The 18927-nt window shown below is 46.0% G+C and overlaps 1 protein-coding gene across 1 annotated transcript in view; it reads left to right on the plus strand.

Moving 5' to 3' along the window:
• FAT2 (FAT atypical cadherin 2) overlaps window positions 1-18927 on the plus strand; it is a 59920-nt gene that overhangs the window by 27323 nt on the left and 13670 nt on the right. The window contains exons 7-18 of the mRNA XM_009917185.2: window positions 1160-1299; window positions 3069-3344; window positions 3806-4016; window positions 4996-9048; window positions 11232-11428; window positions 12060-12213; window positions 12965-13198; window positions 13987-14376; window positions 15714-15928; window positions 16555-16692; window positions 17347-17490; window positions 18195-18392. Coding sequence (XP_009915487.2) covers window positions 1160-1299; window positions 3069-3344; window positions 3806-4016; window positions 4996-9048; window positions 11232-11428; window positions 12060-12213; window positions 12965-13198; window positions 13987-14376; window positions 15714-15928; window positions 16555-16692; window positions 17347-17490; window positions 18195-18392 — 6350 coding nt within the window. The remainder of the gene's footprint in view (window positions 1-1159; window positions 1300-3068; window positions 3345-3805; window positions 4017-4995; window positions 9049-11231; window positions 11429-12059; window positions 12214-12964; window positions 13199-13986; window positions 14377-15713; window positions 15929-16554; window positions 16693-17346; window positions 17491-18194; window positions 18393-18927) is intronic.

Below are 18927 nucleotides of genomic sequence, written 5' to 3' on the forward strand. Positions count from 1 at the left end.
CTGTCTCTGCTTCTTTCTGTCTCCTTCCCAGCAGAAAAATGGTGGTCCAGATGGCTGGCAACCACTGCCTTTCTCCCACAAGGCAAGATGTGTAATTTAACAACCAGCCAAGATTTTCCTAGCTGGTAAGAGAATAAAGCAGAATCCAGAGCATCCAGTAGCCGAGAAGGGAAAAGTTGAGACCTGGGATGAATCGCAGAAAACTGCTTCTACCTCTCCGTATCTCAGAACAGCGTAGCGGGTGTTTCACGTGCAACAGGGAGCTAACACAGGCCTCCAGCAAGCGAGGCATGAGAAAGGAGCTACCACGCCAGGGCTGAACAGCAATAGTGTGAGGTACAGCCTTCTGCTGCTGAGCTGCTCAGGCCTGCGGTTCCCTGCGCTATGCAGCCATCTGGGTTGGAGGCAACAGGCTCTGCTCACCCTGGAAGCGCCGTCTGCCTCCCCAACTGTTCAAGAATTGGGCTGCTTCAGGTAGCTCACAGGCTCCCAACTGTGGCAACGAAGACCATCACTGATATGCCCACAGTGTGACCTTGAATTGGAAGCCAGCAAGAGCGTCGTTCAGCCCTGCGGGTCCCTGATCCATGCTAAGCCTGTGATGCTGCATAGCTGGATGCCTTGTGCAAATAAATCAATGTTCAAATGTGCCTGTTGCAAATCTAGCCAGGACATCATATGCATATGTGCATCCGTTCCTCTTTTCTCCTCCTCCTCATTTTCTCCAGTTCCCCTCACCTTCCCTTTCATACTCCTTTGTCACCATCTGTGACTACCTCTTTGTCCAGTTTCTCCATGTCCTCCCTGTCTCCTGTGTCCATCTATCACATTTTGTATTGAGTTTCCAGATTTGGGGGAAACCTCACCTATGGCACTGTCCCCAGTCTAGCTGTGGCCAAAGAGGTACAGCTGGAATGAATGCCTACACGTCCTCATTCAAAGTACATTGCCTGGCATGCCACGTATCTGTGGCTGGGCATGAGCTCCTTGTGTGGTTTGTGTATGGTGTCTGAAGGGGAGATCCTCATCCTTTGGATCTCCAAGCAGCTCCTAGAATCCCTTCCCCTGCAGAGGCTGCCAGTTCCTGCAGCTTGCTCCAGACAGAAATCTAGCTATAACTGCCTCCCCATTTCCTTTTCTCATCCCTCCCTTATCCCAGGTGGCGATGATGACATGGATTTTGACATTGAAAAGAGTACAGGCAGCATGGTCATTGCAAGAGCCCTCGATGCAAGGAAGAAGTCAAGCTATAACCTGACGGTAGAAGTCACTGATGGGTCCACTACTATAAAAACCCAGGTAATGTCTTCTTCTTTAGTAGAGACCCCATCTAGAGTGAGTATATGCCAAGGGAATCTTTCTTCTGACTCTGCTGAGCTCTGGATCAGGTCCCAGGCACAAAAATCTTCTTACACTGTGATCTTACATTACACAGTGACCCAAGCCTTTCCTAAGTACCAAGCTAAGATTTTTTTTTTTTTTTTGAAAGATGTTGTTGGAAACGCAAATGATCTAGGAAAGCCTGGGTCTTTCCTGTTGATCACAGCCAGCACACAAGGACACATCTACACCACCAGCCAAGCTGGGGTGGCAGTTCACACTCCGAGACCTCAACTTGCTCTCAGCTGCTCAGGCTGAACTACAACATGGCTGGGACAAATGCTAAGACATAAGGGAAATGCATATGCAGTTAGATCAGGCTTGGGTCCATGGTACCATGTCAAGGGGCGTTCCTGGGACTTGCTAGCCTATGTAAAGCCAGCACAGATGCATCTGCAAGAGGTGAAGTCAGGCCCCACCCTGTGCTGCTCCAAGTGCATTGATAACATATCAGTACTGAGGTCCAGTGGGCGAGCGGGGCAGCTGCAGAGATGCTGTGTCCTCTGAGCGGTCACCTGAAAAGCAAGCACTGGTGAAAGGAGGCACTGTGCTCTCAGGCATGTCCCTGAGCCCCAACTAAAACGGCTGCTGAGATTTGCCCATCTTTACCTACAGTCAAGAAGGATATTCAGAGCTTGATCTTTCACCAACCATTTTCTCCACGCATAAGCAGCAGCCAAAAATCCAGCCCGCACTGCACAGGAAGACCTAGAACGTGAGTCACCCATCAGTGACGCTTATTGTGGGAAATTCACTATGGAGGTTTGCAGGGGATGATGATTGAAGAACACTACCATTCCTGTGAAATGCAATGTCAACTACCTTCAAGTATTGTTCCAAATAAACAAACAAAGCCCCACCTTGCCTGGTGTGCATTCCCTGCCACCTTGCATCTCATCCCTACATTTATTTTGGCACTCGAGGCTGCTAGCAGATGTCAAAAAACCTGCTTGTGCAAAACACCCATGCCATGTTCAGGTTTGCTAAAGGAAGAAAATTCCTACTCTTGGTTGGGACTTCCTAAGACGCAGTAAACACATCGGTAGGGGAGTGAGGACAGTCAGGGAAGGACATCAAACAGGAGAAACTAGGTGACTTGGCAGGCAGGATTCAGGCAGGACATTCACAGGGGTTTGCTGTTAAATGCAGAGGGGAAGATTTGGCTCAAATTGTAGACCACAAACTTTGCTTCTGCATACCTTCTTCACACATGTGCTGCTCTTGAGATAGGCCAGCCCCTCCCTTCCTTTACCAAACATCCCCCCTCTGTCAGCTTTCTGGCATGTAATTAATGAGGGCTGGTGTGGAGGCACCAGCCAGCAAAGCTGGCACCACAGCTGAGCGACTATTACTTTTCATGGCAGGCTGTGACGGTTTCCCTGTGTGCCAAGTGCAGGCACGTTCACTCTGAATGGATTGCCAGATCGGGGAAATTAAAAAAAAAAACAGAGAGGAAGCAAACTGAAAATCACTAAGGGAAGGCACAGCAGGAGTTCCTTGGGGAGAAGGACAAAAGGGCTCCCAGTCACCATGGATGGCAAAGCCCCAAGAGTTGGAAAGCTGTGACAGTTGCAAGGTTCAGAGCACGGCTACACCCAAAAGGGGTTCGTAGCTGAGATTTTACATGGCTGCATAAGCCAGGTTGCTCCCATGTCTCTGCTGCCCTCACCGTGCTGTCTCCCCCACAGGCATTTATCCACGTGATTGACATTAACCAGCACCGTCCCCAGTTCCTGGAGAACCATTACGAGGTGAGGATTCCTGAAGATACCCCCTCGGGGAGGGAAATCCTTCAAGTCCGTGCAACAGACAAAGACAAAGGCAAGGGGCTCATCTACACCATCCATGGCAGCGTGGACCCCAAAAGCACAAGACTTTTCCAGTTGGATCCAAGCAGCGGGGTCCTCACAACTGCAGAAGGCTTCAGTTCCCAGCCCATGCCTCAGCACACCCTAACAGTGATGGTGAGTCCTAGCCAAACCCTGCTGAGTCCATCAGCTTGGCCGGGACATATGGGTCGCTGGAGAAATTAAAACTGGTTCTAGTCTTTGAGGGAGAATTTGTCTAGAACAACAGGTAAGAGGAAAGCAGGGTGTTAACCTTTACTATATAACCATCCTGGATAAATCTAGGTAATACCCTGCTTTCCTCTAACCATGTGCTGAGCCCTTCACCTGCTAATTTCATTGGAGGGCCACTGGATTCTTATACAAGAAAGCATGGTGAATAATTGTTAATGTTTGGTTTCAAGTTCAAGGCTGAACTTTGGTGCTGAAACTTACAGGCTCATTCCCACCCCAGGGGTTGGTACCACTGAAAAATTCCACTCTCTGTAAGAGTCCTGATGAGCTACTTGGAAGCCTGGTGCAGGCAAGGCTGCCTTCTCCCTGAGTGTGACTGTACCTGCTTTTCCTCTGTCATTCAGGTACGAGACCAGGAGGTCCCCATCAAGAGGAACTTTGTTCGAGTCATCATCCACGTGGAGAACTGCAACCTTCACCCTCCGCAGTTCAGCAGCATCCATTACGAAGCAGAAGTGCTGGACTCAGCAGCGGTGGGCACAGAGGTTGTACAAGTCAGAGCCCTTGATCAGGACCAAGGAGCCAATGCCGAAATCCACTACTCCCTTCAGGCAGGTGAGAGCCATGCAACAAGACAGTTTAGGCTATGAACATGCCTGCATTTCCATGCTCTAGCTGGGGGGTCAGAGAGTGGATCAGTTTTCTCTAGCTGTTGCAAAGAACAGTAAATGGCTGCACAGATTTCCTTCCTATCCAGAGGAAATCTAGAGCAAGCAGGTAATCTCCATATTATGGGATAGCAGCATCCTTCCTTAAGAGGACAGTTCAATGTTGAGTCACTGGTCTAAGAAAAAGTGTGACTGGATGAGTTAGAACAACTTAAAATCTGCTCTTCTCATCCATGGGACCTGAGGGAGGGATCCCTGTTCAGTTGTTAGGCAAAAGTACTCCAATTCCCACAACAGTCATCATCACTTTCACCATTTCTACCAAGAAATACACCCTTGAGGAACAGTGAGACCCTCTCAGCATTGGTTGACAGTGGTTTGGGGTCATACAAGCTCAGTGGGCAAGTATTTTATCATTCACTCTACAAGTTAAAACTTAAATATTTATGGCTGTGCCACACTGCCTATTTAGCAAGTAAATTCGTTGCAGGAGACAAGCCATCCTTTGCTCCATCTTTCTCACTGCAATTTAGATCAAGGACTGAGGAATTTAATTGCTCCTGAAGTATTGGTAATTATAAGCATGACAGGGCTTGAAGGAACTAGCACAGTCTGTGCTACCATGTTCTGCACACGAGGCAAAAGCTTCAAGCACATGCTCTGCCACCACTAAATATGCTCAAATTAGAAGCGTATTTATCTCTAATTTACATTTTGATTGATTTAAAAGTTACCTCGTAGATCTCAATGAGTTCATTGTTCTTAGAATGAAAATTATTTAGAAATTAATGAAGATTGTTGTCTCCCAGTGAAAGAAACAGATGTTAATTAGGTCTGAAATCAGGAGCATCTATGGAAAACAGGTTCAGAAAACCAAAACCAACAGGGCGTCTGCATTCTTCACGTTGTAATTTCTCTTCTTGCAGGTAATGGGGAAGGTTTCTTTAGCATCGACCCATATTCTGGAATTATTACAGTTGCCCAGAAACTGGACCCATCCAGGCAGGAACGATTTACTCTCATTATAAAGGCAGAAGATCAGGGGTTCCCCCAGCTTAAAGATTCTGCTACAGTACATGTCCACATTAGGCCCTCTGATCGAACCCCTCCAAAATTTCCCGAGGCCGAATACATCACAGAGATCAGTGAATCCACTGCTGTTGGCTCTCCTCTGATCCAAGTTTCAGCCACAAGCTTGTCACCAGTCAGCTATGAAATAAAAGATGGAAACGGAGATGGAGTGTTCTCCATGAACTATCAGTCAGGCCTTATTTCCACTCAGAAGAGCTTAGATTTTGAGCAGGTATCTTTTTACCAGTTGAAAGTCCGTGGCACCAACATGGCTGGAGCATTTACGGACACAATGGTACTTATCTATGTCATAGATGAGAATGACAATGTGCCTATCTTCGTTAAGCCTTCCTTTGTTGGCTGGATCATGGAGAATGCTCCATCCCAAAGCATGGTTCTGGATGAAAGCAATGCCCCCCTCGTGACCCATGCAACGGATGCTGATCAAGACTCCAATGCTCTGCTGGTCTATGAGATTTTGGAACCAGGGGCGCTAAAATATTTCACAGTAGATCCCAGCACCGGGACACTGACCAGTCGTGCTGATATAGACTATGAGCTCACCCCAGTTTTCCACTTCAGTGTACATGCGCATGACAGTGGAAGTCCCAGCTTGTTTGCATCCAAGCCAGCCAAGGTCACAATCCATGTTAAAGATGTGAATGACTCACCTCCAGTCTTTTTCAAAGACACTTATGAGCTTTCTGTCTTGCTGCCTGCCCACCCAGGGATGGAGCTTTTGTCAGTGCAGGCAAAAGATGCAGATTCGGAGGTGACCTACAGCATCGTGGAAGGGAACCTTGATAATGCTTTTTATATTCATCCACTCACAGGTCTCATCTCCATTCTTAATGCTACTGGCCTGGGAAGCTATCGTGAACTCACAGTCAGAGCTGGTGATGGCTTATATAAGAGTACTGCTCTGGTTAAGCTAAATTTAACTCAAGCACAAGGTACTGGCTTAAAATTTGATCAAGATGTATACACAGCAACTGTGATGGAGAACTCTACAGATGAGAAGACTCTCACTGTTCTTGGGGTCAAGGGATATCAGCTAAATGAACCACTTTTCTATTCCCTTTTGAATGGAAAGGAAAGATTCAAAATGATCCAGGCATCGGGAGTACTCCAGACCAAGGGTGTGAAATTTGACCGCGAAACACAAGACGTGCACGAGGTAGCTGTGGAAGTGAAGGACAATAGGAAACCACCAAGAGTGTCCCAAGCCACAGTCAAGGTTTATGTAGAGGATGTCAATGACAATCCACCACAGTTTGAGAATGTGCCATATTACACCTCGGTGCAGGACGGCACAGAGCCGGGTGATGTACTTTTTCAGGTGTCAGCAACAGACAGAGACATAGGGGATAACGGAGCCATTACCTACTCATTTGCAGAGGACTACAAATACTTTTGGATTGACCCTTACCTAGGAGACATCTCACTTAAGAAGCCTCTTGATTATCAAGCTTTAAATAAATACAACCTCCGAGTCATTGCTAAGGACAAAGGTGAGCCTCCCCTCCGTGCTGAAGAGGAGGTTGTGATCAGCGTGAGGAACAAATCCAACCCTCTCTTCCAAAGTTTGTACTACCGAGTGAAGGTGCCAGAAAACATCCCCCTGTACACATCTATCCTCCACATACAGGCTCGCAGCCCTGAAGGCTTGCGCCTCATCTACAACATTGTGGAAGAAGACTCCTTGAAACTGTTCAGCACCGACTTCAAAACTGGTGTCCTTACTGTCACAGGTCAGCTGGACTATGAGCTAGAGACAAAACACACATTCTCCGTTAGAGCCACGGACACAGCGCTAGGATCCTTTTCAGAAGCCAGAGTAGAGGTGGAGGTAGAGGACATTAATGACAACCCCCCCATATTTTCTCAGATCATCTACACGGCGTCTGTCTCGGAGAGTTTGCCAGCACAGACCCCTGTTATCCAGCTCTTTGCTTCTGATAAGGATTCAGGCAGAAACAAAGTGGTTTCCTATCAGATCTTGGATGATGGTTCAGATGCTGCCAAGTTCTTTAATATTGATGCCAGCACGGGGCAAATAACAACAGCTCAAGCACTTGATTATGAAAAAAATCAACAGTTTCGCATGAAAGTAAGAGCTGCAGATCATGGGATGCCTCCACTTAGCAGTGATGCCCTGGTAATCATAGATGTGACAGACATCAATGACAATCCCCCTGAGTTCAGCCAGCTTCAGTACGAAGCCAAGGTAAGCGAAATGGCTACGTGCGGGCACATTGTGATAAAAGTCCAGGCCCTGGACCCCGATAGCGGTGACACCACCCGACTAGAATACGTGATACTCTCAGGCAATGACAATAGGCATTTCACTATCAACAGCACTTCTGGAATAATATCCATGTTTAACCGCTGCAAAAAGGACTTGGAGTCATCTTACAATCTCAGAGTTTCTGCTTCAGATGGAGTTTTCAAGAGCACGGTGCCTGTGTATATCAATACCACAAATGCCAACAAATACAGCCCCTCTTTTCGGCAGAACGTGTATGAGGCAGAGCTGGCAGAAAATGCTGAGATAGGTACCAAAGTGATTGAGCTGCTGGCTATTGATCCAGATGGTGGCCCATACGGCACCATTGACTATACCATCATAAATAAACTCGCTCATGAGAAGTTCTCCATAGACAATAAAGGCCGTATTGCCACACTGCAAAAACTGGACAGGGAAAACTCAACAGAGAGAGTCATTGCCATTAAAGTCATGGCCAAGGATGGGGGTGGGAAGGTGGCATTCTGCACTGTCAAAATAATCCTTACAGACGAGAACGACAACCCACCTCGGTTCAAAGCCTCTGAATACACACTGTCCATCCAGTCCAATGTAAGCAAAGGCTCCCCTGTCATCCAGGTACTGGCTTACGATGCTGATGAAGGTGCAAATGCAGATGTCATTTACTCCGTTGACTCTGTGGAAGATGTGGCAGAAGACCTTGTGGAGATCAATGCTGCCACCGGGGTTGTTAAGGTCAAGGAGAGCCTTATTGGTTTAGAAAACAGAGCCTTTAACTTCAAGGTGAAAGCTGAAGATGGCAGACCCCCTCACTGGAACTCCCTTGTCCCAGTGAATCTTCAGATTGTCCCCAGGGAGGTGACATTGCCAAGGTTTTCTGAGCCCCTTTATACGTTCTCTGCATCTGAGGATCTTCCAGAGGGATCAGAAATAGGGTCAGTCAAAGCTTTTGCAGAGGATCCCGTCATATATAGCCTGGTGAAGGGAACCACTACAGAAAGTAACAAGGATGAGGTGTTCACAGTGGACGAACAAACGGGGGCTTTGAAAATCAAAAAAGCCATGGATCATGAGACCACCAAGTGGTACCAGATTGATGTTATGGCTCACTGCTCACATCAGGAGACGGAGCTGGTCTCTCTGGTCTCTGTGAACATCCAAGTGCAGGACGTCAATGACAACAGACCTGTTTTTGAGGCAGATCCCTACAAAGCTTTTGTCATGGAGAACATGCCGTCAGGAACCACAGTCATTCAAGTGACAGCTAACGACCAGGACATGGGAAGTGATGGACAGGTGACCTACAGTCTAGAAGCAGAATCTGGCAACCTCCGAGGACTCTTCACCATTGATGGTGAGAGTGGGTGGATCACCACCCTAAAAGAACTGGACTGCGAAGATCGGGAGATCTATCGCTTTTATGTGGTGGCCACCGACCATGGCAGGAAAGTCCAGCTGTCTTCTCAAACCTTGGTGGAGGTCACTGTCTCTGATGAAAATGATAATGCTCCACAGTTCACCTCAGATTTCTATAAAGGATCAGTAATTGAGAATGCAGAGCCAGGGCAGGTTGTTGTCACACTGAGTACCATCGATGCAGACATCTCTGAGCAGAACCGGCGGGTCACGTGCTACATAACTGGTGAGTTTTTCCTGACTTTAAATCTTCAGTGAGCAAGAATAGAGTATCATCTCAAAGTGAGGATTTGATACCGTGTCTTACAGAATAGTAATACAGAAATAGCATTATACTGACAGTCCTATCAGAAGCAGGACATCAAACCCAAGCTCTGTCATGAGCTGGACTCTTCAGTTAAATGAGTCTGGGGTATCCAAAACTCTTTAATAATTAACCGCAGTGGGTAGAATTATCATTAACTGTCTCACCACTGAATCATCCTATTTATTTAGAAATAAATAAATAAATAAAATATATATAAGTAATTACACAATACTGTAGATATATTTATTTACACTTTCTTAACAGAGGAATAATTAAGACAGTGTAATTGTAATACCTATTGGAAGGACAAAGTGGTGGTACAGCGGAAAGGAAGGTTTTTCTCACATAGACACTGTGATCTGCGTTTAAGTTCTTTGACCCAGCTTTTTCTCCTGCAAACACTGCAGGCAGTTTACACATCACGCATACATGTAGCCTGCCTGTATTTTTAATAACTATATATATGCACATATGATGCATATAACTTTCTGGTATGAAATATGTTTCCTATGAAGCCACTTTGACTCTCACTTAGCGAACAAGTAGACCTCACAAGGCTGCAGTTAACCACTCTGCAGACTGGTGGATATTAGAGACTGTCATGTCAATCTTAGTGAGGGTTTTGGCTAACAAGAAACACTAAAGATGACTCTTGCATCCCTGAAACATCAGTTGTGCCAACTAAAATTAACCACTGCTGTAAAACAACAAAAAAGTTGTACTGGAATGTTTGTTGTGCATCTGCACAAGTAGAAGCTTGATTTTACAGTACTTTTTAACCCCAAAGGGTCTTTCTCAGACCTGGAACAGATACTTCAAATTAAAATGTTTGTTCAAACTCAAGTGACGACCCTTCAGGGTCAACACATTTAGCCAGATCATGCTGCAGCCTGTTATCTATTATTGTAACCATCCAAAACAGGGGAGGAATGCTGGTACTTTCAATTGGTTTATGGCGTGCCTAGGTATTTGCAAGCCTTTGAGAGGAAAGATTCAATCCATTTACGTATTCATATTTCTGCCATCTTAAAAAGTTAGTAGTAACTTCTAACTACTTTAAACCTAAAAGAGCGCATGCTTGTACTTACAAGCCCAGGTCAAACTCTACCCATGAACATATAAATACAACTGCAGCATAGCACTGCAGCAAAAGAAAGGCGGTGAACAGAGAGCCTGGCTTTCCATTGTTTTCAAACGCACAGAAACTAAACCTGAGCATGGGCTGGAGTCTCCCAGCATGAGAAGAAAGGCTAGCAGAGCTCTCATTGTGTCTCCAGATTCACAACCTCATCACCACAGCACAAATGAAAGCAGAAAGAGAGTGAATTTAATTTACCCGGCTGTGCGAGGCCCTTCAGAGTCTAACACAAACAAGCCCTGCAGCCAGCTCTCTTCATTGCCTCCCATTACCTAATGTGCTCCCTCCTTCTGCCCAACGGCATGGGTTCAGCAGAGGACACCAGCTCCTTGCCAGAAGAGAAGGATTCTCCAGGGGCAGCATCCACCCCGTTTAAAATCTACTCTGTGTAACATCAGCAGAAGCAACATGAATCTGGTGGACCGGAGAGCCTGCCTAGTCTGTCTCAACATTTGGCTCTTACAGAATCAAAAAGTAACCCCAGAAAGCACAGCTGTATATTAAATACATCTATAGGATAAAAGGAGGCACAACTATACATGGTACTGCAACAATAAGATCCAACCAATGTCTGCAGGGTATTTGCAACTCTCAGATCCCTTTAGGAACATGCACCAAGAAAAACTGACACACTTTAGGAAGGTAAGATAATGTGGTTTTGAGGCAATGAATATGCACGTCTGCACAATATTTTTGCAATCAGGAGTTGTTTCCTCTTTCCAGTGTAATATGCAGACAGTGAATAACAGAAACAGGCAGGGTGTTTCTCAGCCGTGCAGTGAGGTAGATCAAATGCTCCTCACCTGCCTGATAGGACACCAATGCCCTCTCTGTGTCACCACTGCAAGTCCTTCAGCTCTCCTAAGGGACCAGCAGTGGACACACCTATATCCCCTTTCCTTATCACTTCCGATTTTCAGCACTCAGTAAATGCCTTTTTTCCTTGCCTCCTGCCCCCTTCTAGAAGGAGACATACTGGGACAGTTCACAGTTAACCAAATCGAGGGCGAATGGACAATTTCTTCCAAGAAACCCCTGGACAGAGAAGACACAGAGAAATATCTCCTCAAGGTTATGGCCTCCGATGGGAAATTTCAGGCCACCACTGAAGTGGAAATTTTTGTTCTGGATATCAATGACAACAGCCCTGAGTGCGGCCAGGTAAGATGTCTGTCCTGGGACATCGGGGACATGAGGGGAGCATCTGGGAAGGAGAAAACACAATAGCAAGAAAGAAAGAACAGAAAGAGCGTGTTAAGAGGGTTTGGCTTGTCATAATTCTTCTCACACAATCCTGTTGCTTTGATTATGCTTAGCAATTTTAATTAAGCTGCATGTCAAGCAAGAACATTAAATCTAGCCTCCAAGCATGTTTGCCAGCAGTAAGTGAGTGCCTAAGCATTATGAAGGATAATTTTTGGAGATAAACAATGCCAGGAAGCCTCCTGGGTAGGGGCATGTAAATTACTGAGTTTTATATCCTGCTAAGCTGAGAGATTCCCATCAGGAGGTTTGTTACTGTAGAGAGCTGATTGCTGGTATGGATGTTACCCATGGTGAGAAAGAACAGAGGTGGTTGCTTCCCAAAGGAGATTCAAAGGCTTGTGTGAAATGAGCTCACTGGTCCCAGTCCACACCCCAGCAGCCGGCAACATGAGGCACATTGTGTTCCCCTATAAACCGCATGGTTTATCCTTCTCTGCAAAGCTTCTGCTAGTCCATTCCTCCCCATACAGGATGAAGGTATTTTGGAGACAACTCAGATGTCAATAACACCTTCTGTCTTTGCCAGATATTCTACACTGGGAGAGTCTCTGAAGACGCTCTGCCGGGCCTTTTCATTTTGAAAATATCAGCAACTGACCCCGACGTTGGCAGCAATGCCCAGATAACGTACAGTCTCCATGGCCCTGGCGCAGAGGAGTTCCGTCTGGGCCCACATACAGGTGAGAGCTGGGCAATGGGATGCTTTTAACCTCTTCCTCACCTACTCCCGAGAAATGCCAGCTCCCAGCGTGGCTCAACATTTATCTCCTCTTGAGCAAACAAAATGACTGCTCATTCCAGCTCTCCCAAGCTAGGAGGGAATGGCAAACAGGCAGGTTTATTGCAATGCGGTATAGAGGAGACTAAGCTCTGCGTCTTCCCACTAGCTTTCTTTACAAATGTTGGCATTAGCATTGTTAAAATGAAGGGCAGATGCTATTGCTAACAGCCGGGTCTCAAGGAGGAGAGATCAGCAAGTATTTGGCTTGAGCCAAGACCCAAGTTCTACACTCTAAAAAATGTCCTAGCGGGTCTTGGGCAGTATATTTGCCCAAACAGACATGATGATCATTCTAGAGATCACTTGGGGTTCGTTACGTTGCAGAAAGCTTAACGCAGCGGGGTTTATAAAGGTGTTTGAAGTACAATTTATCTGTGAGCACTTTTATCCCATGACGGCATCCCTTGCATGAAGTTCAGCTCGACTTGCAGGACTCCCCGTGCCAAGCCTTGCCAGGGATCCGAGAATAGCCCCGAGCAATGTGGTGTGGACACATCACCGCTATTAGCTGGATTACAAATGGTGTTCAAACCTGGTCTGTTGTCTCCCACGGTTCATCCAGGAAGGCAGCGTGCTTGAACCTCTCTGAGCTCTCCTGGGCTGCGGCTGCTGTTGCAGGAGACAAGACCATCTCCTGTTCTTTCCAACAGGGGAACTGACCACATCTGCACCTCTCGACCGTGAACAGAAACCTACGTACCACCTTGTTGCCAAAGCGACTGATGGCGGAGGCCGTTCCTGCCAGGCAGATATAACACTGATTATAGAGGACACGAACGACAACGCACCGAGATTCTTCCCCAGTCACTGCGCCGTGGCAGTTTTTGACAACACCACAACAAAGACGCCCATCGCCGTGGTTGCTGCCAGGGACCTTGATGAAGGTGAGTCAGAATGGGATTTACTTTTTAGTAGAGTTCATCTTTCACCCCGAATATAAACCTTTGAAACCTAGGGAAGGGCTACAGCAATGGGCATAGATGACTGAATCTTGGCAAAGATGTGCCTGGATCTCATTGCTGACATGTTCTTGACTAGCAGGCTGGCATCAGCATTTTTGTGACCCTGTAAGAAGTGCAATATCTGCAGAAACACACAAGGACAGACTTTGAGGACACACACAGTACCTGTAACTGTGATGCACAGAGCAAACTGTGACACACTTTGTCTGGGATCCAAACCGGACGGAAACTTTAGTAAAGATGGAGATCAAGAATGAGCATAATAAGGATAAAAGGAACTTTAGATCTGGATAGGGTAGATGATATGGATGGAGAGGTCCTTCTGAAGACACAAAGATTCTCAGAAACATAGGTAAGGCTCCTAAGAAAGGAGCTTTCAATAAACATCTCCAGCAGAGACTGAATCTGAAGCAAGATCATATTTATCTGCTTTGGAAGCAGATATGAAGGGAAATTATGTTTAAAAACAAAGGAATTAAAAATGGGAAGCACCACTAAATACAGACAGGTGATGCTGATGGATGATGGGGAGGGTGGCTAGATGTCTGAACCTACAGATGGACGGGGCACACCTGATGTTCATACAGCCTCCATTTTCCCTAGAAATTTAAGGTCACTAAGTACACATAGTTCTAATGGATTAAAAGAAAAATTAAAACCAACAACATCCCTGCCCATGAATTAATGCAGCCTGTCCTTTATTCTTCCAGGTCTCAATGCTGAGGTGGTCTATTCTCTGTTTGACTCTGCCAATGGACACTTTTCAATTGAGGAAACCACAGGGGTGATCCGTCTGGAAAAGCCTCTGAAGGATTCGCAGCATTCAGCATTTGAGCTGACAGTCTGTGCTACTGACCGGGGCACCCCAGAGCCCCTCTCTGCTCTTGGCACTGTCACTGTCTCCGTTGTGGATCTAAATGAATATCTGCCTGTTTTCCTGGCCCCTGAATATGTGGCCATGGTAAAAGAAGACGTGGCTGTGGGTACAGAGGTTCTCAACTTGTCAGCCTTGACAAGGGACAATGCAGAAAACACAGAGATCAAGTATGAAATTGTGAATGGCAACGACCATGGGAAATTTCAGCTCAACTCAAACACAGGTAACACAATCTTGTGCCCAAGCAGGTCCAGGTTGACCCAACATCAAAGGCTGTCCTTGTATGTGTCCTCTCTGGTTCTTCTCCATTTGGCTTGCAACTCTGCTCCCCTCTGTCTTTAGCCAGCACAAGGGTAGTAAATACAGTCTTCTATTCTACCCTAAATTTTGCCAGCCAAGTCACTTAAGGAGTGATCCAAATCTTACTGAAATTAATGGAAAGATTCCTGTTACGTGTCTGGGACCCGAGACACATCCATGGGAATGACAGATATATAGACAACAGGATGGGGAAATTTTTCCACTTCAAAATGCAGGAGAAGGTTAAAAAAAAAACACTTTTAAATACACTTCATTTAAAAAGTTTCTCCATCCTGATCCCACAAGGAACCTGCAGCCCAGGGTAAGAGGCAGCTTTATTAGGTTGCACTCAATGAATGTGGATAATATCAATCTGTTAACCATAAGCAGGTGTTGAGCCAGGTTTACTAGCCAAATAAAGCACTGCTCTGTTTGCACAGCGATTTGATAAGAGCTGTTATCGGAAGGCCAACGTTAACTACCTGAAAAAAGCCTTTGGCTGTGTCATCAATGGTCTTCTGCCCTTGGCTGTAACATCTTCATCCATGGCACCTTCCTCAGCTTCTCTGTCCCCAAGGCTCTTGCTAATTCTTCCACACCAATCTTCTTATTAGTTTGTATGTCTTAAAAGACACAGAACAGTGTCGTTTCCAGGAAATAATTTTGTGACTGTGTCAGTGCTGAACGCAGGAAAGCATTCTGTGTGTCCCCCCGCCTTTTTTTTTTTGCTTTCACTTTATGTCTTTAGTCCATGATCCTCACTTTTTTTTTTGAGATTAACAGCCTCCTCCTTTCTGTGTTGTATCCCAAGCCTCACTTGCAAATCACAGCATCTTGCCGCACACCTTTTTTCCTGTACAACTGTGCATCTACATCTCACACCTTTTCATCCTACCTATGACGCATTTCAGTGATGCTCTACTACTGCCTTGGTCACAGCTTTCAATAGCACTGTTGGACTCTCATCCTATTTTGTCCCAGATCCCCTCCAATCAAGATTCCTGGGTACCTTTCAGAGTGAAAGTTTATTTCACCTCTTCAAATACTTGGTACCAGAATGAGGCAGGTTATAGCAGAATCAGTTCAATCATAGTTTATGTGATGCCATGACCTTCAGTATCCTGATTTAACCAGAGAAGGTCAAAGTTAAGTCAACAGTACCTTTTCAGCTGGCAGTTTGGCAATCGTCTCAGTATATCTCTAGTATTCCAAGAAACCTCACATACCATTCTGTCCTTTTCTATCCATCGGCCAATGCAGGTGCCTTATACATAAATGGGAGCTTGGACTTTGAAGCAAGTCATGAGTATTACTTATCCATCGAGGGCACAAGGAAGGGCTCAGCTTCTCTCAGCGATGTGACCATGGTGGTGATCAACATAACCGACATCAATGACCATGCACCAGAGTTCATCCAAGACCCTTACTTCGCTGATATCCGAGAGGATGCTGCAGTTGGAGAAATCATCCTCACGGTACAATTATGAACCAGGCCAGCTGTCTTTATCTATTCTTTTATTTGTGCTATGCATTATTTACTTTTGCACTTTACTTTTCCTTGGACACAGCCACCTCAGTAGGTTTGTGACATTGAACATCTAAGATTTAAGCACAGCTTTAAAACAGAATGATTGCCAGAATTCCTGACACTCCATAGACAGGGAGAACACTTTGCCTTATAAGACAACTTTAAATGAAAGCTTGAGATACCTAAGGGGGGCTCAAGAGCTTTGGGGACCTCCCAAGAGAGCTAAAATGCCTGCAGAAGGCCAATACCCTTGCAACCTGGGGAAGGCAGAGACTTCCCTGGGCAGAATAGCAGAGCCCAAGGTATTTCCATGTGAAGTTCCCTGCCCAGCCTGTTACCACCACAAGGGTGGTAAAATCAGGAAAGGGACAAGGAGAAGGCCATTGGTGTAGCTGTGTTGAGTTTTGTCTTGAAGAAACTAATGAATGACACTTATGTAAACCACCTTCCTTCCTCCTCCTCATTTGAGGCAAGCTCAAACCAATACCCGTAAATGACAAGGAGGTCCTGCCCCCACTCCTCCACGGCAAGGCCTTTTTGGGCCAGGGGTCCTAGCTTTTTTTCTCCTAACAGGTGTCAGCTGATGACCTGGATGGAGCAATGAACAATCAGATCACATATTCAATCGTAGGAGGGAACCCGCTGGGACACTTCACCATTCAACCCAAAAGCGGGCAAATCAGCATCGCCAAGCATCTGGACAGGGAGGAGGTGAGTTCAAGAAAATGGGAACAGGAAGGCTAAAACAGATGTGCCCCAAAAGACTGAGGGAGCATACCTCCTGTTTTCTGAATGATCTACTTGTAATACTGTAAGCAGAAGGCAAGTCTTTCATTCATTCATTTTCTAGACTCATAGATAATGCTGTAGGAAGGCTGGGCTTTAGTGAAAGCAATATAGCCTTCAGTGGTCACAACTCTGGGCTTTGGTCTGCTCCACTGGTGCTTCAAGCTGGCTGGGTGAGAGTCAGCCCCAAACTGGAAAGCAGCATGGTTGGTTTCTGCTTCTCTGCATCAGAGCATTACAGAAAACAGGTATGGGGAGGAGATGGAAAGGTCATCTGGACGATCTCTCATTCATAAAACGTTAGTGGCTTAAACCACTGTTGACAGACGTTTGCCCAGCTTAGTCTCATCCATCTTTGGCAAGTTGTTTCCATTCTTTGCAATTATTGTGAGGCTGATTTTCTTTGGAAATGTGCTTTGAGATTTATGGATGGAGAGCCTTAGCCAAGGGCAAAGCTATTGTTATGGTGCAACACATGGCCCCAAACATTTCAACAAGCTGCAGCAGAGTAAAACATCAATGTGAAAAAGCCACCATTCCTCTGTTTCTCCAAGTAATCATGCACTACAAATCCTCCAGATCCCCAGTTATTCCCTGACAGTTCGAGCCACGGACAACGGCCACCCTGCTCAGTTCAGTGACGTCGCTGTGCGTGTCCATGTGTCTGATGTCAATGACAACCCTCCTCGGTTCTTCCAGCTCAACTACAGCGTGGTAGTGCAGGTAAGCCAGGCGGCAGTTTGTTCTCCCAGTCTATCTCGGGGTACTAAGATACTCGTGCATGGGCCACTGTTGGAGCAGAGGGGTGAGGCAGCCATGAAGCATGCTGTTGCTTTATGCTTATTGCCACAAAGAACTGGTAGCATCTGCAGGGCAGATATTCTGCAACAGATGCCATTTTCTCTTTCCAATAGCTTCAGGGACCTCCTGTCCTTTCAGTACAGAGAGGGCAGAGCTTTTCACACTTCCCAAGCCTGACCTGCAACCCATTTCTCCCTTGCAATCATCCATGTCTACACCACAACATAAAGAGCAGACCCAAGCACATGGTCAAGCATCATCATGTCTGCTGGATGCAGCCCAGTTGTCGCTTGGACTCAAAACACCTATACATACTCAGAAAGAAACATACACAAAACATGCTTTCATCTTCCCTTGTGCTGGCATGACTCAAGGGGAAAGCAAGGGCATCAGCTCAACTGTATATGCTTAGCTGCCACATAGGTAATACCACGAAAGGAGTCCCCTGCCACCACTGGGTCTCTGCCATTTCTGGTAAGAGTCTCAGTCTGCATGTACTAGAAATGCACATGGGGTATGGGATTTGTTTCCCTGTTCCTGATCCAGGAGCTCTAGGGGCATTATGGGTTCCCCTGGGCCTTTTCTCTTTGCTTCCCTTTCTCCACTAGCATCTTTCCCCATTTCAGGAGAACGCTCCCGTGGGTACAAGCGTCCTGGAGTTGATTATGAGCGACAGAGACTCCCCAGAAAATGGACCACCTTACTCATTCCAGATCACCCAGGGCAACGATGGGAAGGCTTTTGATGTCACCCAAAATGGTCTGCTGGTGACATCATCCATCCTGAACAGAAGAACAAAAGAACAGTACCTACTACAAGTCCAGGTAGAGCCTGCCTTACTATCCTGAATTCCCCAGCTAGATTAAGTAGCAACAAAATGAGCTTAGGATGGCACAGGTGGGTGGAAATGTCTCTGGCTTTGGAGAAATCCAATCCAGGCACAAATTATGCAATTTGGAGCCAGCTCCAGAGGTCATTTCTCCACACAGTCTGCCCACAAGAAGCTAGGAGGCAGCTGATAAAATCAGATAATATGATAATGAGAAATACTCTGTCAACTGTTTTCTTAGACAGACGCTTTTCCCAGCATCTTTCTAGCGACTTCCAGTTTAAACTGAGACCTGGATCTGGTCCTACAAACTTTCTCCAAGTATCATTGTCATTTAAGAAGTGGTTTAAGTTCCTCTTCAAAGAAGATTTCTATTGTTGCAGAGTGAATTAATTAATATTCAATGTTATCAGTAAGGATAATCCATTACAAACAAAAGGATAATAACATGTAAAGTACATACTTCTTCAGTAATGGTAGTTGTTCTAAAAGCTAGGTACTATTATATTATAAACCTCAACCACTAACTG

Source organism: Haliaeetus albicilla, chromosome 27, assembly GCF_947461875.1.
Source record: "Haliaeetus albicilla chromosome 27, bHalAlb1.1, whole genome shotgun sequence".
Lineage (NCBI taxonomy): Eukaryota > Metazoa > Chordata > Aves > Accipitriformes > Accipitridae > Haliaeetus > Haliaeetus albicilla.